Source organism: Euphorbia lathyris, chromosome 8, assembly GCF_963576675.1.
Source record: "Euphorbia lathyris chromosome 8, ddEupLath1.1, whole genome shotgun sequence".
Lineage (NCBI taxonomy): Eukaryota > Viridiplantae > Streptophyta > Magnoliopsida > Malpighiales > Euphorbiaceae > Euphorbia > Euphorbia lathyris.
Window position 1 is genome coordinate 13,250,545 of NC_088917.1, and position 23,498 is coordinate 13,274,042.

General features: G+C 35.8%; 2 protein-coding genes across 7 annotated transcripts; one reads left to right on the forward strand and one right to left on the reverse strand.

Moving 5' to 3' along the window:
- Positions 1 to 914: 914 nt before the first annotated feature.
- LOC136202700 (bifunctional purple acid phosphatase 26-like) lies at positions 915 to 16,676 on the forward strand. 6 transcript variants are annotated; one of them, XM_065993479.1, is made up of 12 exons: positions 915 to 1,278; positions 1,384 to 1,584; positions 2,851 to 2,962; positions 3,987 to 4,213; positions 4,975 to 5,113; positions 6,217 to 6,437; positions 7,000 to 7,121; positions 11,242 to 11,415; positions 13,281 to 13,429; positions 14,230 to 14,377; positions 14,481 to 14,610; positions 14,692 to 16,676. In XM_065993479.1, the coding sequence occupies exons 1-9, from the start codon at positions 1,105 to 1,107 to the stop codon at positions 13,327 to 13,329; spliced, it is 1,419 nt and encodes a 472-aa protein (XP_065849551.1). In that variant the 5' UTR covers positions 915 to 1,104; the 3' UTR covers positions 13,330 to 13,429; positions 14,230 to 14,377; positions 14,481 to 14,610; positions 14,692 to 16,676. The 6 variants fall into 6 exon arrangements, with proteins under 6 accessions (XP_065849551.1, XP_065849548.1, XP_065849549.1 ...); XM_065993476.1 differs by having other exon boundaries at positions 14,481 to 16,676; XM_065993481.1 differs by having other exon boundaries at positions 917 to 1,278; positions 11,299 to 11,415; positions 14,481 to 16,676.
- LOC136202699 (synaptotagmin-4-like) lies at positions 14,716 to 23,281 on the reverse strand. The gene is made up of 13 exons (XM_065993474.1): positions 23,023 to 23,281; positions 22,547 to 22,651; positions 22,290 to 22,340; positions 21,516 to 21,636; positions 20,977 to 21,104; positions 19,877 to 19,978; positions 19,687 to 19,761; positions 19,483 to 19,562; positions 18,501 to 18,651; positions 18,170 to 18,400; positions 16,513 to 16,791; positions 15,781 to 15,894; positions 14,716 to 14,862 (listed from the first exon to the last, which is right to left on the reverse strand). Exons 1-13 carry the CDS (start codon positions 23,125 to 23,127, stop codon positions 14,716 to 14,718), a joined length of 1,689 nt encoding a protein of 562 aa, XP_065849546.1. The 5' UTR covers positions 23,128 to 23,281.
- Positions 23,282 to 23,498: the final 217 nt, after the last annotated feature.

Here is a 23,498-nt window from a genome sequence, read left to right on the forward strand (position 1 = left end):
GCGACAACATTATGTCTAATGCTTATGAATTCTACTTTTCATATGTAATTGAAGTTTATTAACATAAAAAATGGATGTGTATATCTGACGTTTGAATTGATAAAGTTTCTTTATACGTAATATTAAAAATATTATGATTATGATAGTTTTTACGATAATAAATTGATGTTGCTTCCATTTCAATAATTCTTTTGTGATAAATATAATATGAAAATTTAATTTGTAGTTTAATTAACTTTTAGTTTTTCATTATATTCTAATATATTTATTAATTAATCTCTTCACCATTTTTTAATATTTTTTTAAAACTTCAATTAGAAAAAATATAAAAATGTATATAATATTACAAAAATAAAAAAGAAGAATTTCTATATTAAAATTATAACAAATTATTGCTTTTTAATAAATTATTGACCTTTAATTTACTTTTTATAAAAATTTAATCATTTTCTATTTTTTTGACAAAATCATTTTCTATGTTAAAAATTAATTTAATTTAATTTTTATAATTTAAACTACAAATAATATACAATTATTTAAAAGTAAAAAATTTTAATTAATGAGTTTTTAATATATAAATTTAATCATGAATTTAACCATCGGTTTTTGAAACGAAAGACCATAACCTAATCCATCAATTAAAGTTACTTTATTTTTTTATTTGATTTCGATTTCGGTTTCGGTTTCAATTTCGAAAGTTGATTTTTCAGTTTTTCGGTTAGTTTTATACAGCGAAAATCACATAAATTTTCGACTAATATTATATAATTTAGTCAAATTTTTTTTATCTAGCAAGTCAGTTTATCAAATTTTTACTCTTTTACAATTTTACTATATAGTATTGTGGAAAATGGAAATAGAAACTCTGCTCTCTAGAAGAAAAAACAAACAAAAAAAAAAAGTTAGCTCTTTCCGACAATAACACCTTAACAAACGGCTAGCGGCCGTCATACGCTTCCGAAAAGGCCGCAATTTATAAACGTCGTCAACCATCTCCGCATTTCCTCTCTCTCTCTCTCTCAAGTCTTAACGTACAGTTTCTGTTCTTTTCAGTTTATTCTTCTCTTCATAAATTAGCCTTCTAATTTCCAAACCAGTGATCCCATGCCGCCATTTTTTCAATTCCCACTACTTCTCCTTCTTCTGATCTTCAGTTTCCCAGAAAATGGATGTGCAGGAATCACCAGCAGTTTTATCCGCTCCGAATGGCCATCCACTGATATCCCTCTTAACAGTGAAGAATTTGCAATGCCAGGAGGTCATAATGCGCCTCAGCAAGTAAGTTTCGACGAGTTATGGGTAATTAGATTGTAGCCTAGGTTAAGTTCAAAATTCAGGGTTTAATTACTTTTAATTTTCTGTTGAATTTGAATTTGAATTTAGGTGCATATTACTCAAGGCGATTATGATGGTAAAGCTGTGATAATTTCGTGGGTAACTGCTGATGAATTGGGTTCTAGTATTGTGGAATATGGTAAATCTGAGAAGAGATATGAGTTCAGTTCTATGGGTACTGTGATGAATTACACGTTTTATAAGTACAAGTCTGGGTATCTTCATCATTGTCTTGTTGATGGTCTTGAGGTAGTTTTAATTGAATTCTTTTTTTTTTTTTTTTATGTATAAGTTGCAAAATTAGGCCTATGGTTATTGGGGAGAAAGCATTTAATGTCCGTTTGGTCATTTTCTTTGTAGTTTTTTTTTTTCTACTATAAACTGTGGAATAGAAGTGTTTGGTTAAGATTGAAAAACAATAGCTATTTTGGGAGAAAAATTTGCAGACTTCTATGAACTACCAACAATAGTAGACAGTGAATAGCTAAGGACAACTGTAAATAGTAGATATGTATAGCTGAAAAAAAAAGCCCTTAGATTATACCTATAAACCCGTGCAGTGCTAGTATTAATGTTCTGTAGATAGAGCAATTTTAGACTCCATTAACAACATATCCAATAGAAATCAATTTTGTGTTAATTTGGTTCAATGTTTGCACCACTTAAAATACAATTTTAGCCTTATAGTTACTATGGAAGGAAAAATTTAGACTCCACCTATAAAACCGTGTAATATTAGAGCATCTTCAACAACATCTTAGTTGGGTTTTTAAGTTAAAATTTGAAGAGAGAGAGTTAAAACCCAACTCCAACTCCAACAGTTTCTAGTAGTGACTCCTCAGATCACTAAGAGCCTCTCCATCTTCTCTCTATTATTAAGGAGCTCCTAGTGACTCCTTATTTCATTTTTTTTATTAATAATTTATTATTGAGTAGTCTCTCTCCTCTCACTATTGGTAAATATGGCAATACTTACTAATTTTATGATAAAATAATAAGTATTGAATATGAGGAGTATTGTTGGAGATGATATGTCTTAGTCACTCTTTAAATCACTAAGAGTCAATTGTTTACATTATTGTTAGAGAGTGGACTAGGAGTCTCTTGGAAATGCTATTAACATTAAAGTTTGGTTCCATGTGGGCGCCGGTTTAGCTTAGGTGGCATAAACATGAATTCGAATTAACAGAAAATAGACACGATAATGGACTTCACTTCAGTTGGATATGTTGTTAATAAAGTCTGAAATTGATACATTTACAAAACGTTAGTGCTAACATTGCACGGTTTTACACGTTAATGTACCTTATCCCATTCTTTTTCTTTTTAACTTAATTTTCCGCATATTTACAAAACGTTAGTGCTAACATTGCACGGTTAGTATAGGTAGAGTCTAAATTTGTATTTCCCTAATAATTATAAGACTAATTTTGTACCTTGTCCCTTTCTTTTTCTTTACAACTTTTGAATTTTCAGCATAGTTATGGAGTTTTAACTTAGTTATTTTGTGGTTAGTATGACACCAAGTACTATTACAAGATAGGGGAGAGTGATTCTTCTCGCGAATTTTGGTTTCGAACACCTCCAAAGATTGGTCCTGATGTTCCTTATACTTTTGGAATAATTGGTAAGAACGTTGTCTTCTCTCCTTATCATCTGTTCAAGAATGTAATTTGGATAATACATGAGGAAATTGCACCAAGTATCACTGAATTTTGGATTCTGTTTCACAAATGTTACTAAACTTCATTTTTTTTTTTCAATAAAGCCACTTTGATCAATTTGTGTATAAAAACTCATCGAAATGTTGATGTGACATATAAAACAGTTGACTATATGTCATTTAAACTCCATATCAAATAATGGTGTGAATTTTAATATTTTTTTTTTTTTTGTGTGGCTTAGGATGTGTCTCGTGGCATATACATGTAGTTATCATGTGTTTGCCACGTCAACCATAAAAGTCATATATGTCCAACATGACGCTTAGTTGGCACATAGTTAAATTGTCTTCCGTGTCACATCAGGGAAATTATTAGAAGCACCCGGTTCTCCATGTAAATGGAGGACTTTCCATACAGATTTTGACATGTGTAATACGGACTCACACATATTATAAGAGGCCCCACTATTTTATTTATGCAGTGGGGTCACAATATACGTGTCCAAATGTGAATTGGGGTCCTCCAAGTGACATGGAAGACTGGGTGCTTAATATAAAGACTCGTCACATCAAGTTTTTTTACACAAATTGATGGAAGTGACTTTATTGAAATCAAAAGTGATATTCAATGATTTTTCTGCAAGAAATTAATGACCTTTATGAAACATACCCAAACATCAATGTCCATCGATGCATTTTACCTCTTCATACATACTCAATCCCTGCAATAAAACAATATTTTTGTCACCTTAACTTGTGTAAAACGACCTCTCCCCTACCCTAAAATTGCTTAAAATGATCTTTCCACCACCTCAACTTGCTTGAACTGCCAGTGACGCATGAAGTTTGCGGTAATAAGAGATTAGCCATGACATATTGTAGGGGCTTGGCTAAGTATTAAATTAAGTCTTGTTTGTTTGTTAAAAATCATGCTTATCTTTTATCAGAATGTTCTTATATATTATTGATTGGCTTTTGAACATTTTAGGTGATTTGGGTCAAACATATAACTCTCTTTCCACCCTGAAGCATTACATGCAGAGTAATGGACAGACTGTGTTATTTGTTGGTGATCTATCATATGCTGATAGATATCAATATAATGATGTTGGTATTAGATGGGACTCTTGGGGCCGTCTGATCGAGCCTATTGCTGCATATCAACCATGGATTTGGTCTGCTGGGAATCATGAGATAGAATACATGCCAACAATGGTATCTTCAACTTCATTCTTTATTATCTTATGTCTTTTGCTGGGTAATTTGTACCGATCATCACTGAAGTTTGGAGTCCGTATCAGAAATGGCACTAAACTTCTTTTTGTTCAATAAAATTACCTAATTTCACTGTTCCAACCAATCTGTGTATAAAAACTCACCGGAATGTTGACGTACACGCAGAAGAAAACTGACTATGTGTGTCAACTAAGCACCATGGTTGACAGGTATGTGATTTTTTTAAAAACTGTTGCTTAGGATGTACCACATGGCACACACATAGCTGCCATGATTCTGCCAGGTCAGCTATAAAAAGTCAGACATATCCAAGATTAGCATATAGTCAACAATCTTGTGTGCCACGTCAACATTTTAATGAGTTTTTGCACACAAATTGGTTGGAATGACGTTATTAAAATCAAAAGTGAAGTTCAATGATTTTATTGAAAGAAAATGAAGTTCAGTGACATTTGTGAAACATACTCTAGACTTCAATGACCGTCATTGCATTTTACTCATCTTTTGCTTGTATACTTTTTCCTTCGTCGCGTTGTTATTTTTGTTTGTATGTTACTTGAGTTTAGGAGTGTTAAAACGGATTATTGTATCATAATTGTATTATGTAATTTATATATTCCACGTGATTATAATGATATAAATTGACACAAGAAAGATAATTGGGTCAAATGTGTCGTGTCAAGTAGATTGTCTCTATAAATCGTGCTGACGTGTCAGAAATTTACGCTTCCATTATACAGGGGGAGCTTATTCCATTCAAGTCATATCTACATAGATTTCCTACTCCCTACACTGCCTCAAAAAGCAGCAACCCTCTTTGGTATGCTGTACGTCGTGCATCCGCTCACATCATTGTCCTCTCTAGCTATTCTCCATATGGTAATATTCTTTTTTCTGTTAAAGTTAATGATATTTTTCTGCATAACATCTCAAGGTTGCTTACATAGGTAGATATGGTTGTCACTATCATTAACATTTTCAGAGATCCTATGATATGGCTCATCTTTCCGTAGATTATATATTATTAGGATAAGATCTAAATTTTCCCCTAACGTTTTTGGGGAAATACAAATGTACCCCTAACATAAGAAATGATAGAATTTTGTCTTTAATGTTGCCAACTTCAAACAATACTCTCATTTCTAAATTGGGAAGATATATAACTCCTTATATATGCGAGGCAATCCTCTCATTTTGAAGTACCTTTTGGGCCTTTGTTTACATGGTTCAATGTTGGAGCCTCCTCCGATATTAGTATCATGCACCAAATGAATTGGACGTGAGGGGAGCGTGTTAAATATCCCACATTGCTAAATTGGAAAGCTGTATAGCTCTTTATATATGTGACGCAATCCTCTCCCTTAGAGGTACCTTTGGTGTGGGTTAGACCTTTGCTTATATGTTTCCAAGTTCGAACAATTTTGAGTCCACATAACGTTATATGGAGCAATTCTTGGTCCAAATTACAGAACTCATAAAATGAGACTCTTATCTGGACCTAGAGGTAGAGGGCCCAGACGTAAGGGGGCACGGGGTGTCTGTTGTCAGGGGGCATGGGGTGTCGGTTGTCAGGAACCACGACTTATAGGGGTGGTTTGGCCCCTTCTCACCCCATCTCCATCTTCATCTGCGCGACACCTCAGCAGATGAAGGAATGTGCATCTTATTTTTCTTTTTTGCCCCTGCTCAGGACGAAACGACCTCATTTTGGCCTGTAGGGGCAAAAAAACATTTCAAGGCCAACACATGTGGTTTGTGTTTATCTTTTTTGTACTCCAGGCAGTTAAAAGCTGACTCTGCCACTGCCTAGGTTCAAAATTTCTCCACATTGTAAACATTGAAGATAATTTCACTAATTCTTAATTTAAAGGTATATCTGCACTTCCCCAAAAACGATAGGGATAAATTTAGACCTTATACTGTATATTATTTGAGCTAAAATTGTTTTAAGGATCTCATAAATTTGCAAAAAATTTAATCAGTGAAATATACTCCTCAGTGGAGATGGCTTATAGAGGAGTTAAAAAGAGTGGACAGAAAGCAGACACCTTGGCTTATTGTGCTTATGCATGTTCCGCTGTACAGTAGTAACCTAGCTCACTACATGGAAGGCGAAAGCATGCGTGCTGTGTTTGAGAGATTGCTTGTCCGTTTCAGAGTTGACCTCGTTTTTGCTGGCCATGTCCATGCTTATGAAAGATCAGTATGTAATTTCCTCCCTTGAAACCACATTTCATACTAAAAAGTCTAATTAAGGGTCAAAATGGCCCCTGAAGTTGCAGCAGTTTAGCCTAAATCGAAGTTTAGATATCAACTCAGCCCCGAAGTTGGCAAAAATTGACAAATTAGCCCCAAAACAATCAGTTTTAATACCTAAGAGTTTGTAAAATTTGGGCTAGTTCATCAAGTTTTGATTATTTCGGGACTGAGTTGATACCAAAATTTCGATTTAGATAAACTGACCCTTAATTCCTAAAAAGTCAATGGATGCACTACAAATTGGAAACTAATGCTAGAGGGTGTCAATTGTGTATACAATTCGACAATATGATACGATCACAACACATATTTAGTGAGTTAGTGTTTTCTTAAATAGGTAATGAGTCATTTTTGGGTTAACACAAAATTGATTCGTAAATTTTTATGTTGGGTTAGGGTTGATATACTAACTCGAAAATGACACAAATATTTAAAATTATTTCTATTGGTTGTTACTTTATCTCATAAAGAGTAAGTATGTATATTCTTCTGCTGTTAATTTACAGTATCGGATATCAAATATACACTACAATGTGTCAAACGGTGATCGGTTTCCTATACCTGACAAATCAGCACCGGTTTACATAACAGTAGGAGATGGAGGGAATCAGGAAGGTCTTGCTGAGAGGTGAGACAAGTCTTAAATTTTTAACTTTATAAATTCAAGGGAAAAATAAAAAAAACTCTTTTTCGCGCTTTGACACTGTGAGACTTTTTTTTTTTTGTGACAAAATGGTACCTGTGGTTTTCAATGTTAGTAAAAAATCAAAATTTTAGTAACTTTGTTATAGGGAATTTAGGTATCACTATTGAAGATGATGTGGTGGAGGAGATTTTTGTTCAATCTATCTTCCGTCATGTAATTCATTTAGAAAAAACAGGCACGAGAAGAGAAATGTGAAGATGATGATTTGAAGTGGTTTGGTTATCTGCAGAAATAGTGAAATGAAATACCTAACCAGAGAAAAGTGATTGGATAAAAAATGCTCCAAAAAGACCTTTTTTTTGCTTATATTGAAAACCATAGTGGGAAACCACAATAAGTATGTATATATATATACAACAACAACAACAACAAAGCCTTAGTCCCGAAATGATTCGGGGTCGGCTAACATGAACCATCATATAAAACCGTGAAAATCAAGTCGTGTCAGCGACACAGATTCGCTCCCTCCACTCCGTCCTATCCACTACCATATTTTCCTCAATTCCCAATAAACTCATATCACTCTCGATCACCCTCCTCCAAGTTTGCTTAGGTCTTCCCCTACCCCTCACCACTACATCCCTTTGCCACTCTTCGATTCTCCTAACCGGCGCATCAAGCGCTCTACGTCTCACATGGCCAAACCACCTTAGTCGGTTTTCTCTCATTTTATTCTCAATAGATGTGACCCCTACTTTTGTCCTAATTATTTCATTACGCACCCGGTCCTTTCTCGTGTGACCACACATCCATCTCAACATACGCATCTCCGCCACCGACATCTTATGGATGTGGCAGTGTTTCACTGCCCAACACTTCGTACCATATAACAATGCTGGTCTAATTGCCGTCCGGTAGAATTTTCCCTTCAATCTATTAGGCATGCCGGGATCACAAAGGAAACCCGTAGCACTCTTCCACTTCGACCAACCAGCTTTAATCCTATGAGCAACATCTCCATCTACTTCTCCATCCGTTTGGATAATAGATCCTAAATACCGGAAGCAATCCGAGGCCTGAACAACTCTCCCATCTAGGGTGATTGTCCCTACCTCCCTACTCCTACGGCCGCTAAACTTACACTCCAAATATTCTGTCTTACTTCGACTCAACTTAAAGCCTCTAGATTCTAGAGTTTGCCTCCATAGTTCCAACTTCATCTCCACTCCTTCTTTCGTCTCATCAACCAACACAATATCATCTGCAAACAGCATGCACCATGGTATACCATCTTGAAGTGAACTTGTTAGTTCATCCATAACGATGGCAAAAAGAAATGGGCTTAGTGCGGAACCTTGATGCACTCCAATCGTAATAGGAAACTCTTCAGTCTTCCCAACACTAGTACGTACACTCGTGCATACTCCCTCATACATGTCCTTTATGATGTCAATATATTTCCGCGAAATGCCTTTCCTTGTCAAGGCCCACCAAAGTACTTCCCTTGGTACCTTATCATATGCTTTCTCCAAGTCAATGAAAACCATATGCAAGTCTTTCTTCTTATTTCGATAGTGCTCCATTAATTGTCTCATTAGATGGATGGCTTCCATAGTTGATCTTCCCGGCATAAAGCCAAACTGGTTTTCCGAGATCTTCACCGTCCTCCTTAGCCTTTGTTCAATCACTCGCTCCCAAAGTTTCATAGTGTGACTCGTTAATTTGATTCCCCGATAGTTGGCACAATCTTGGACATCGCCTTTGTTCTTATACAAAGGGATTAAGGTACTTTTCCTCCATTCTGATGGCATCTTATTGTTTCTCCAAATTTTGTTGAAGAACGTCGTCAACCATTCGATTCCTCTTTCTCCCAAACATCTCCAAATCTCAGGTCCTACTGCTTTCTTCAACTTCATCTTACTTAATGTCATTTTGACTTCACCCTTTTGAATTCTCCGCAGGCATTCACGATTTATCATATCGTGATGGATACTTATATCTCCAACATCTTGTTGGCGATCTCCATTAAATAAGTCATCAAAATAGGACCTCCATCGTTCCTTGATATCCTTATCTCCAACTAGGACTTTCTGGTCCACATCCTTCACACATTTAACTTTTCCGAGATCTCGCGTCTTCCTATCTCTCATCCGAGCAATTCTATATATGTCTCTTTCCCCTTCTTTCGTATCCAATCTTGTATACAGATCCCGATTCACCTTTGCTCTAGCATCTCGTATGACCTTCTTTACTTCCCTTTTAGCCTCTTTGTATTTTTCGTAGTTCTCGTCACTCCTACATTTCCCCAATAGTTTATAGGATTCTCTCTTACTCTTTACTGCTTGTCGTACTTCTTCTGTCCACCAAGATGTGTCCTTACCCGGTGGCATGCTACCTTTAGATTCCCCTAGAACTTCCTTCGCTACTTCCCTTATACTATGCTCCATCTTATTCCATATCGAATCTATATCTGAATCCATATTGCAAGTCCAAATATCTTTTTTGGTCATCTCATCCACAAATTTTTGTTGATTCTCCCCTTGCAATTTCCACCACTTAATCTTAGTCTCTACTTGAGGTGTTTGTTTTCTTATACATTTCCTATTTCGAAAATCTAGCACCACTACTCTATGTTGGGTTGTCATACTCTCACCAGGGATCACCTTACAATCAATATAACTTTTTCTCCAAGCACTCCTTACTAAGAAGAAGTCAATTTGGCTCGCATTACCGCCACTCCGATAAGTCACTAAGTGGGATGTTCTCTTCATAAACCATGTGTTCATGATACTCAAGTCATAGGCTGATGCGAATTCCAAAATATCATTTCCTGCTTCATTCTTATCTCCAAAGCCATACCCTCCATGAACACTCTCAAACCCATCTCGCCTAGAACCCACGTGTCCATTGAGATCACCTCCTAGTACCATTTTTTCATCCCTAGGAACCTGTTGCACCACTTCCTCTAAGTCATCCCAAAAAGCTTGTCTTATAGACACATCTAATCCTATTTGTGGCGCATATGCACTAATGACATTCACAACCTCATCCCCTATCACTAGCTTAACACTCATAATTCTATCGCTCTTCCTAGACACCGCTACTACCTCATCAATATACTCCCTATCAATAAGAATACCTACTCCATTTCTACCCTTATCCTTTCCTGAGTACCAAAGCTTATAACCCCAAGGAGCTATCTCTCTAGCCTTGGCTCCAACCCACTTGGTTTCTTGTAGGCATAATATATTTATTCTCCTCCTCTTCATAACATCTACAATTTCAGCTAATCTTCCTGTCAAAGAACCTATGTTCCATGTCCCAAAGCGTAACCTACTACCCTTACCCCTACCCCTACCATTACCGTGGACTAGCTTATTTACCCGCAACCCTTGCATATTTGACACCACCCCCGGGTCCTGGGGTGGCGCGCCGCTTCGGGGCGACGACCTAGCAACCCTTGCACATTTATCACTACACCCGGGTCTAGGAAGTGCAGCGCGTCGCTGAGTAGGGAACGCCCCAACGGTATTTATATTATGGTTCATGTCATAAGATGTGGCTAAGTTTTACGCTGGCCGCCACAAACCTACCGCAACCCTCCTCCTTTGTCCGGGCTTGGGACCGGCTGTAAAGGCCACCAAGTGACCCTCACAGGCGGAGTTAAGTATGTATATATATATATATGGAAAAAAAATAAAAATAAACCTTGTTGTTTGGCTGATTTACAAACATAGTCCCATGGTTTAAAAGTCTGTGGTTTGTACGGTTTCCAAACTCAGGCATTCCATCAAAAATTGTTTTCCTGACTATTTAGCCTAAAAGGGAGCGATTTGGAACAATTAAGAAGAATGACTTTGCAAATTACCTCATATATAAGGTCTGATTTTGCAAATTAACTTAACCTAAAGTATTGTTTGAACGAAAAGTTGATTCACAGATCTTTTAAGTGCAAACTTCACAAATTTCAGATTCCTGTTTATAAGTTTTTTAACCGCGGGACTGCATCTGCAAATAGGACAAAAGCATGTATTTTTTTTTTTTGTACTCTGCCATGTATATATTAACCTGCAGATTCCAGTAAATGCTTTGAGCTGTTAAGGTTTTGGCTTAGGTTTTTGGACCAACAACCTGATTATTCTGCCTTCCGTGAGGCCAGTTATGGTCATTCAACCTTGGAGATCAAGAACAGAACTCATGCAATCTACCAGTGGAACCGAAATGATGATGGAAAAAAAGAACCAACTGATTCAGTAATATTCCTCAATCAATACTGGTCAGTGTTACCTTTTCTTTGTTCTCTTTCGTTAAATTCAATTAATGTTTAGGCCATTAAGGTTTCTGAAATGTTCTGTTAAGCAACACAACAAACTAATGAATGCAAAAGAGTTGTATATTCATTAACAAAAATATGTACCATAAAATGCTGTGTTGTTTGTATGCTGATAAGAATCTCGCCAATGGCACACTCAAACACAATGGAATAGAAACAAATGGAAATTATGGAATATAGACTTGTATTAATGAACTAGAAAGTAAAGGAAAACATAAATCTATGCCGAAACACAACAGGGGGGCTGCACTTGTCCAGATTATCCGATTGCCCCCCTGAACTTTGCAGATGCCTCATTAGTCTTATGAACTAGTTTACAATGACCTATTGCCCCTGTGAAGTGTTTACAATGAACAATTAGCCCCCTGAACTTGCTTAAAGTGATACACGTTTTAACTTGTCCAAATCTCTCCTTGTTCTGCCAGGTGGACTCAGGAGGGCTAATAAGACATTTTAAGCAAGTTCAGGGGGCTAATGAGATATCTCTACAGTTCAAGGGCCAATAGGATAATTGGACAAGTATAGGGGCCCCTGGATGTATTAAGCCCCAACACTACCTTTCTCCTTTTCATCCGGCATTAACATTATACGCTCACCCTATACACTCACACGAAAACCCTTCTGGTTCCTTCTGATACCCATCCAATAAATCATTAAGATCTTTTTTCAGTAAAATCTTATGTATTTCCAAGTATAGGGGCCCCTGGATGTATAAATCATTAAGATCTTATTTCCATCGTTCCCATCACTTCTCAATTAATGGTTAGGTCTTAATTTTCCAATGGAGCCTGACATAACTAACTATAACTAGGATAGCCACGTGTGGCTTTTATTTCTTTGTTGCCCTCAATGCTCATATAGTATTATCTGTCACATTCTCCATCATTACTCCGTCCTTCAAATCAGTCTTGTCTTCAAGCCTTCCAGTGTTCCTTCGTCATCCATGGAATCATACAGTGAAAAGAATCCGAAACTTCCAAATTATAGGAGTTCCAATTGACTGGTTCAGCCTCCTTACTCCCAAAAGCCTTACTTTCACTGTCATTATTATCAAACTCATTCATGAGACTCTGAGAAGTCATCTGTTGTGCCTCCTTAATTACCAATCTCGATATATTCTTCACTTTCAGACTCAAAATAGACGATTTCCCTGCTTCAAAGGTATCAAACTTCCAGTGAATTTCTATAGATGAAACAAATATTTTCTGTTCAGTCCATTTCATGGCCAAAGCCCGTCTTGAATTTCCAAACCAATTGTAGGTTAGTTCATATTCTCTAGCATATACCAACAACTGGAATCCATCCCCGAAGGAGATTGGGAATGTCCACCTCATCCAACCCACCAACATGGCCTTATACACAACTAAACTATAGATCATGAAACTTTTGTTCCTTCCAAAATCCCTCTCTGCGAACTTCTGATTCAGACGTTTATCCAAATGAATAATCTCCAAAACTGCCTTTCTCCTTTCATGCAGCATCTATATATACTACCCACACTAAAAACTTGATATAACTAACTATAACTAGGATAGCCACGTGTCCCTTTTATTCCTTTATTGCCCTCAATTTCTTGAGCCATGAATGCATCTCTGCGAACTTCTGTCACATTCTCTATCATATGGTTTCTTGAGCCATGAATGCAAACATATTTGGCCTTGGTATCTAATACATATCTCACCACACAAAAAGGATAAAATAAGAAAATAGGAGACCAGATAGCATGTTCTGTTTTCGACTTTCCGTAGTTAAACCATCAGTTCGTTCCATATTCTGAGCACTATAAGTGTACTGTGTCTGTCATGCAGGGCAAGCAATCTGCACAGAAGGAGACATTTTAGGGCCGGAGGACGCTAAGGTTGGGTAGAAACCTTATTTATGTTTGCTATTTACATTCTTTAGCACAACGGGGAATGCCGAAGATAGAGGTTGAGGAGTTATGTCGATCACAGGCCAGGTGAAGAATCATTTACCATTCTTGCCCAAGCGTGCAGGAGTTTTCACTTTTCATGTAGCATACAAAAGGAATTTATTAATTCTTTACTGCATATAAAGTTTGTTTACATGTTTGTATATGGAGACCTATTGTGATGTTCTTCTCGTTTTTGGAATATCGACTATAATTTTCAGATGCTTAGCAATAATATCATATAGTATGTGTCTAATATTTTAGGCTGCAATTTTCTATTTTTGAATACTGTACTATTTTATTTATGTTTGTTCTGAATTTTAAACCTTTAGCTAAGTATCAAGCCAAACATGATGCTCATTCTGCAGAAAGTTGAAAACATAATATTAGGCCAAATTTCATGAACTGCTAAAATATTCTGTTAAGGTACGTCTAAAATCCTAGTTTCAATTTCATGAACTGCTAGAATATTCTGTAAGCCTATATAAACAAGGGTGGTTTGCTTTTTTATTTGCACCAAGAGTTTTGAGCTTGTGCTCTTGGGATATGCATGTCTAAGTTTTGGGTGTAATCGGGTCTCATGAGATTTGAGAGTTAGGGATCGGGTAAAGGATGTGATTTCATTACTGTTGTACTAACTTTCCGGTTTCTAATGACTTATGTGCTTCTCCTCGGAAAAATTAGCCGAATCATGTTGTGATTACATGTATAATTTCTTATTCTGAATATCAAACTTATTATAATCAACAACCGAACAAAGAGAAACTTGTTCGGAAAACAAATCACTAACTAACTAATATCACAAGAGTATGATTAAGATGATTTTTAGGTAGGTAATTATGTTGCAGGAACTTGTATTCTACTCTTTCTCTTCCAATATCCTTCAATCTTTACTACAACAAGATGTAACATGATAGAATTACATCAAAGAATCTGAAAATTTCATCCTAGCTTCAGTTCTGGGAACTTTGAAAAGAATAAACAAACAAAATAAAAGTAATCTTCTCCTTCTTTCCTTTTTTCTTTTGATGTTCAGCTTTGATTTTTCTTTACAGCTTTGAATCTAGTAATATCTTACTTTCATCCTTCTTGTCCGCAGAGAGAAGCACAAGCAGGTATATTTGCATGAAAATAAAAAGAATCTCCTACATACTCACAGTGACGGATCCAATGGGGGGCCTCAGCACCCATTGGTTGTTGGAAAACGCCGAAAACTCCACGGAAGCTGGGTACGAAGCTTTAATTTTTTTCTTTCTACAAAAGCATCCAAAAAATATCAATTGAACACCCATGGATCCCTCCCCTATCAGTGAATCCTAGATTGGTCACTGGAGTCAAGGGTCGCGAAATTTTAGCTGCGCTGTCCACTTGAGATACAGAATGATCTTCCCTGATTTAGCACCATCTAGCGGAAACCAGTCTTGGAATTCACCTTCTATTAGAACCCTGGTGAGTGTCATGATGCACGTCCCTATTTTATCCTGAAATATCTCAATTCAAGCTTATAAGAACAGTGTGAAATGCAGAGGAAGTATGTCTAAGGAGAAAACAAAAAGATAATGCATGTATGATACACATATTTTCTTGGCAAAAAGCATTATGAGCCCTGCGATCATTCTGATTTTGGTGGATTGAGCCTCTCATCTTTCATTTCAACAGTTTAAGCCTCTGTTTTTTTTATTCTTGTTTTTTTGGTCATATTAAGCCTATGATGACTAGAAAAGTCAGATTTGAACATAAAACTTAGGCCCGTTTGTTTGCCGGAAAATATTGTGCAAGTGAAAATTTTGTGTTGGAAAATAAAATAATTTCCGGCGTTTAAAATGGGAAGAAGTGATAGGTGGCTATTGTTTTCAAAGGTGTAAGAAGGAATTTAGGAAAATGTTTTACTCTTTTGTGAAAAGGGAGACATTTTCCTCACTTTCTTCATAATATTCTATTGACTAACCTAAAATTTTTCATTGACTTATTTTCCTAAGCAAACAAACACCAGAAAGTTAGCACAATATTTTCCAGCAAACATACGGACGCTAGTTAACAGAGTGTTGTTCATTTCATTTGCATTCTAAATTTACATTTTTTAACAGTTTGAAAGTAGCTTTTCAAATGTTTGATGTGACAAAAGAGAAACTGTAAAAACCTTATTTCGAATTGTAAAAGGTACAATTTTAGACAGAGATAAAATGAGTAATGCTTTTTTAACTGAACTAGATGTTCACAACTAACTAAATTGGCAAGGAGGCACTTAATGTGATAAAAAAATAAATGATCAGAGGTTTAATGTATTGAAATAAAAGGTCAGGGGCTCAATCCACCAAAATCGAAATAATCAAGGGTTTAAGGATGTTTTTTGCTTATTGAAATTAGGCTGTTAGTGTTAATATTGCTGAAAACTTTACCTTTCCAAATGTGTCATGATCCCAAACCTCCAGAATTAGCATATCGTGTAATGCATCCTCCACAACAAAGTCAAATGTCTGGTTCCAAACCGGATTAAGGCACTCGTTCACAACCTGATGAAGTAGAAATCACTCTGTGAAGAAAGAAAAGAAAAATAAACAGAGTTTATCATATTATAATGGCTAAATACATCCAGGGCACTCTGAATTTGCTTCAAAATGTGGATTGACCCTCTTGAATTTTAGAGATGTTTCATTATATCCTGAACTTACTTAGCTTGACTCGTTGATCCCCTGAACTTAGTTAAAGTGACTTATTGGCTCTTGAACTTGGTTGATACACACTTCAAGTTGCCGAAATCTACTCTTATTCTGCCACGTACCAATAGATGGTTAATCATGTCACATCAAGCAAGTTCAGGGGGCTAGTGAAACATCTTTAAAGTTCAGGATGCCAATCGGTGTTTTTGGCCAAGTTTAGGAGGCCCATGATGTATTCAACCTATTATAGTTATTAGAGTGATTTTTTTTTTATATTGATATTAGAGTGAGATGTTCGGATCTGCTGTTTGATTCATTTGTTATTGTTAGTTGTTTGTTCATCTTCCTTCTAAAATAGAAGTCAGAAGTTATTTCTCAATCTTAAACGCTTTATATCTATTGTTTGGAGTTTGGAATAAAATAAAACAGTAAAAAATAGCTACAAAAAAGCTGAACTAAACAGATACTTACCCTGGTCTTGACTTTGTTGCCTGATTTTTTCATGTGAACAACCACATAGGGGTCAGCCTTTCCCATCAAATCTACTGCTGGCAAATCTTCTGCTGTTATTACAGTAACTGATAAAACTCCTCTTACAATAATATGTTTTTTCTGAGAAATTTTGTCCTCTGCTTCTTCATTTCCACTCTTTATAGTTCTTTCCAATGTGGTGAGTTGAAAATCAGGATTGAAAGGATTTTTTATGCTGCTCTCTATGCCAAATGGACAGTACAACAGCTCCAAATGCACCTAATGGAAATAAAATACTGAACCAAGTAAAACTAGCTGCTAAGCATGGGGTAAAATACATCCATAGCCCTTGAACTATAGTAAGGGCGGAGGGAAGGGAGGTGCCGGGACCAGCCTTCTTGGCGGCCCCTCCGCCTGGATAGATTTGTTGGGTATTGCACTGGCAGCAGATCATATAAGAAGACAGACAGGGAAAAAATTTGCACCCTTCAAAAGCTGGCTCCACCATTGACAAGAGTGCTACTATTAATGTAATGATATTATGGCTCCTAAATTTGATTTCGTGATGAAAAAATCCTTGAACTTTTTACATTATGTAACAATAAAGTCAAACTTAAAGAAATTCATTTAAAAAATTAAACAAGTTTGACTACATCATTGACTCTCTTTTTAATCCATGTCATCGAAATTTGGGGTCAAATGCCTATATTACCCTCATCATTTCGTTAATTCTTTTAACGGGGTTTTGTTGATTTGGACTTTTATGTCAAGAAATGAAGTTTAGGGGCCATAAACGTTAGGGGCTACGGATGTAATTTTTCCTCTAAGCATTGATAGTATCTAATATGAATTTATTAGGGTAAAATACATTATGGTCCTTGAACTATAGCGCTATTAACATTATAGCTCTAAACTTTATTTCGTGATGTAAAACTCCTTAAACTTTACATGATGTAACATTAGAGTCAAAATTAAGAAATCCACTTAAAAAATTAACGAAATGATGACCTGAACAAGTTTGGCTACATCATTGACTCTTTTCTTGATCCATGTTATTGAAAATAAGATCAAATGCCTATATAACCCTCATCATTTCGTTGATTTTTTTAACAGTTTTTGTTGATTTGGACTTTTAATGTTACAATAATGTAAAGTTCAAAGACTATTATATCACGAAATGAAGTTTAGGGGCCATAAATGTTAGTAGCACTTTAGTTAGGGGCTATGAATGTAATTTATCCTCTAAACATTGACAGTATCTAATCTGAATTTATTAGGGTAAAATACATTCATGGTCCTTGAACTTTAGTGCTATTAATGTTATAACTCTAAACTTTATTTCGCGTTGTAAAAATCCTTTAACTTTACATTATAGTAACAATTAGATCCAAATCAAAGAAAATTCGTTAAAAAAAATTAACCAAATGATGACCAAGACAAGTGTGACTGCATCATTGACTCTTTTTTTCTATCCATGTCATCATTTCCTTAATTTTTTTAATGGATTTTCTTTAGTCTGGACTCTAAAATGTTATAAAATGTAAAGTTAAATGACTTCTATCTCACGAAATAAAGTTTAGAGCCATAATGTTAGTAGCGCTATAATTCAGAAGCCATGGGTGTATTTCACCCGTTTTCATTAGGAAAAGTGTCTCACTTGGCCCCGGTATTTAGTATCTCTTTGAACCTCCAAATCCTTGAGTAGCTTCAGCCATACATCCTTCACTTTTCCAGGTTCAAGATCACTTAGTGCTATTTGAGCACAACCGATTAGTTCAGCAGCCTGAACTCCTTCGTCGTCAAAAACTCTAATAGTTAAGTGTTGAGTCGTTGGGTCTTCAACTACGAACTCAAAGTGTTCATTCCATATAGGATTCAATTGGTTGTCCTGAACATATGTTCAAAAACAGATAGATTTATAACTGATTTATCAGAAAAATCTGAACCATATGCATAAGAAAAGAGCAAAGTTTTGAACTTTTTCTTACAATTGTTTTGCTGGTCTTTGTTCTTTCTCGTGTTGGACGAACAAATAAGACTGCATAAGGATCTGATTTCCCAATCAAGTCTTTATTGCTTAGTTCCTTCCCTTGTACTAGTTTCACATCTAATGTTCCCACAGGCTTCACCTCCAGATAACTAAGAAAACAAACATATGTTGAAGAAATAAAGAGGAGTTCATATGGTTTTAGGGTTGAAAGATGCTAGTCCTTTGATTTTAAAGCATTATACCATTTCAGAAACCGACTCCAAAACTTGTGTGAAACGTTTCGGGTCACATTTCCACAATTTAAGAAAATTGAAAACTCATTTCTTAGAATTTGGGAACTCGTTTCCTGGATAGAAGCAGAACAATGCTAATCCCTTGCTCATTAAATCCCTAATATTTTCTAGATCATCTTCTACAACCTTTCAAAATAAATAAAAAATATAAATAAAAAACTCTTCCTCTTTCCCTCTATTATGTGACTTTTATGTAATTTTTTTTAATGTATATATAAAAATTAAGGCTTAATACATCAAGGGCTCCATGTACTTGCCAAATAACCCAATTGACTCCTTGAACTTTAGAGATGTCTCCTTAGCTCCTAAACTTGTTTAAAGTGATTTATTGGCCTCTTGAACTTACTTTAAGTTATCTATTGGTCCGTGAACTTGCTCAAATTAGGGGGTTAATCATGTCACTTGAAGCGAGTTCAGGGAAAATAAGACATCTCCAAAGTTCAGGGGTCCAAGTGGATTACTTGGCTAAGTGCAAGGTACCCTTATATATTAAACCAAAAATTAAACATACGTACATCCTTATACTTTTAAAACTTAGAGATACACCCTTGTACTTTTATTGTTTAAACATTTATGTCTCCTATATTTTTTTACAAATATCATTTTCCAGTGTCCGTTTCCATTTCAGTTTTCGTATCCGTTTCCATTTCCGTGTAATAGAGGATGATACTGGTGAAATTAGCATACCTGTAGTCCCCTGGCAGTATAGCTGCAATTTTCCGAACTGGCCATGTAATAGAATCTTCGATAGCATCCCGAATCATTTCCTGAACAAAATAAACAGAAAATTTCACTTATAACACCTCATTAGATCCCATGGAATTCCTGTTCAAGGATTCAAATTGTTAACATCATTTCCTGAATCAGGAAATGAAGATTTTGTTCTCAAACCTCAATAGCATCAGAAATCCCAGGGACTGCTGATAAATCTCCACCAATTACTTTAAGTGTAAAATTCAGCTTTTTCTGCAAGAGAAACATACAAAAAGAAAACGAAAAAAGTAAACAAGAAATGCAATGTTTATGTGTATTTTGATAGAGTGATATGCAGCTATGGATCTTTGCAGATTTACATACTGACCTTTTTTCTCAGAGAATAAGAAATAGCTCCAAAACCAGGAAACTCTTCAACTAGTGGTTTGAAGATCAACCTGAAGATCCCAATGAATGCAATATCTTTTACCTAGATCAAGTTTGAAACATGGGGAAAAATGGGGTAAATTGTATGACGATATTGAAGTTTAGGGTCTGTTTCATAAATGTTACAGAACTTCATATTCTTTCGATAAAATCACTGAATTTCACACTTGCTTTCAATACAACCCAGCAGGCACGGCCCCGTAGGCTATCTGATTTGGCCCGATGTGGGGGAACTAGTGCGGATCAGGACAAAGAGCACGAGGGATCACCCTTCGTAGTAGCCGTCACTAGTATGTGCCTAGTTCCTCTCATCCCTAGTAATTGTCCCCCTACTAATACGGGATGGAGTATCATCTATGTATCATTGTCTTTGATGTATTAATAAGATCATCTCAATAATATCCATTTCTGTGTCTCTTATGTGTTGCTTGCTACTATACATTGATGTGACGGCTTATCTACGTGATACTTGTTGGTGTGCTTGAACTATTTATCCTTGATATGTGGATGTATCTTAATCCCATGCATGTAATTATTGCAGATACGGCGATTTAACTCTTGGCTGACTTACTTCCGGAGGGACTAGTAAGCACCACGCAGTCCCAAAGAGTTAGTCTCGTGACATCCATTCTGACCAATTTGTATATAAAAACTCACTGGAAAGTTAACATAGTACAAAAGACAGTTGACTATGTTTCAACTTAGTGTCACATCAGACAATGATGTGCCTTTCTTTTTGTGGCTTAGGATGTGCCACGGAGTTGCCAATTGTTAACATTCCAGTGATTTTTTGTACACAAATTTTCAGGATTGACTTTATTGAGATCAGATTTGAAGTTCAGTGATTTTATCGAAAGAAAATGAAGTCGGGTATAATTTGTGAAATAGAATGTACATGAACATAGAGTCTTGTAAGTGGAAAGAATCATTCTATCTTGAGATAAAAGCAATTAATGATAAATCTTCTCCAAGAATCATTGATGTAAAGTAGAACACAAGCAAACAGTCTTCAGCAGCAAGCAAAGAGATAAAAAAGTTTACCTGTATGGGAAGTGACAAACCAACTCTTGTCTTGATATCAAGTACAACGTTTGGGTTCCCATCCCATTGCATCTCCAACTCCATAGTAACACCTCCAGCTCCACTTTCCTTCTCAAGAATGGTAATTCCTATTCAAAAAGTTTTGAAAATCCCATTTTGGTGGATTTAAATTTAATTCAGTCCAATTAATTCACTTGCTTAATTTCCATATTTGGAAGAGACAAAATTGAAAAGCTTAATACATAATTACACTTAAGGTTTTGATGTTTGGTACTCTGTACTTATACTTTGGACTTATGTGTGTGATAGGTCCAATTATATAGACAAGATTCCACATGCAAAAATTTACAAGTTTAGGTATGTAATTACGCATTTAAATCAAATTAAACGAAGTCTAACTCACTCCAAAAAATGCCGTAGAAAAAGTAGGATTGTCGTATATATATATATATATATATATATAAAAGCTTTCCAATTAAGAAATATGGGATTAGGAAAATAAAAGGTTAAAGAATTAATTGAACTTTTGCAGGACTAACCTGTGAACTGTGGAGCAACTGTACCAAGAGTCAATTTTGAGAACTTGAGAGATGATATTACAGCTGGTCTATATTGTTCAAGAACTGGCTCAACATTGTTTCTTATCAATTCTGATGCTGCCTAATCAAAAAAATCCTTCATCATTTCAAAGCAATTGAAAGAATAAAATGAGAAGTAGAATAAATAAGTTTAGTCTATCAAGACCAAAACAAGATCATTTTAGCCTGAGCTGAGAAAAAAATAGAGATGTCCAACTCATAACTCCTACTTCATTTGTTGGGGTACAAATTGCACACTGAACGGATGAAATTGCAGGGTTGAACTTCCCCTTCTGTGAAGTGTTTTCCGGTGGGTGGAGGTGCAATGACACCCTTGTGACCTCCCTGCCCCCGTCTATGACTAGGGGTCTCCAATATCATTTTAAATTTAAACCTATTTCGTTCTAAAAAAACAACTTAAAAGGAGCATTCATCCCTCAATAAATGACTTTTTATCTTTAGGGAAATTTATGTGGAAATAACGGATTTAGTCTCTACGTATAAAACAATACAATTTAAAGTCTAATATTTACTAGACAGTGCAATCTCAAGCCTCGTTAATGGAAGATGGTTTTTTCATATGCAATTTCATGCTTTATCACCATTCACCCTCCGGCGTTGTACCCGTCTTTTGTTAACGAAGTTTGAAATCGTACCACCAAATAAAAGTTATGGACTAAATCTATACCTTACGTTTATAGCTAATAAATGTTGAATACTCAAAAGAGAAATTACCTCATCAACGTAAGGCCAAAGCTTCTCAAGGTGGGAATTAAGCCAATGTAACTGCAGAATCACACAAAAATAAACTAATGTTAGATCCTGAACTGAGTCCAAATGTGATAAACTTGTTACTGTGAAATTTGTGTACTAGAATCTATGTTGCATGGACACTCCACTTTAATAACTTTTATGAGTTTCGTGTCTGTCTCCATGTCCATTTAGTGTCTGTTTCTGTATCCGTGCAACACACACTAGAATTCAAACTCAACCTTCTGCCACTCTGAGAAAACAACCCAAGATGGATAAAATTCTGGAGGCAAAAGTTTTCTTGAATCTTGCACTGTCATCCTCGCAAATGCAGCCACTGTTTTAGCCTAATAAGAATTTCAAAATAATTAACAGAACTTCATTGATTAGAAAGAAAATATTGCAGAAAACAGAGCACATTCTTCTGATAATTAATCCATTACTCGACATCCAGTGGTACTATGGAAGCTATGTACATAGTTTTGATTTTTTCCCGTACAAAAGCATCCTAAAATTATCAATTGAGCTTCCACAGAGAACCTCAAACACCCCTAAATCATGAATCCGTCACTGTCAGGCACCATTTAGTTGAATCCTCTCAGCATTGAAGTTATGCCTATATTATCTCGAAATCTAAATCTCTAGAGGCTCTTAAAAGCTCAAACAGACCTTAATTGGAGAAAACAGAGCATATATGAATATAGAGAGTGATGTGTACCAATCTAGAGCGGCGCATTGATCGGATATTCTGGTACCGAGCGTATGTTACAATTAATCCAATTCCGAAGAACATTCCGAGGACGATTCCGGCGAAGAACGACATTTTGCTTTTCCTTGATTTACTGTAAATGAAGGAGGAGTCTCTGTTTTTCGTTCTCGGAACAGGGGATTTTTCTCTCAAGGTTGAAGGAGAAGAGAGATTGTTGTTATTGTCGTTCTTGGCCGAGTCATTTGGATTGGATTAACCTGATGATTAATTAAAAACAAAATTGGTGTTTATCAAATGTCTAATAATCTGTTTGGTTTTACATCTGAAAAAAAAGAAGAAAAGAAAAGTGGATTTTGTTCTGTTCTTGATCTCTCTCTGACTCTCTTTCTCGCACTTTGTTTTTTTTTTCTTTTTTGCAATTGGATCCTCCAACTTTTGTTTTTGGGCATTTTTTTCCTTGAAGATTACACAATTTTTCTCTTGAG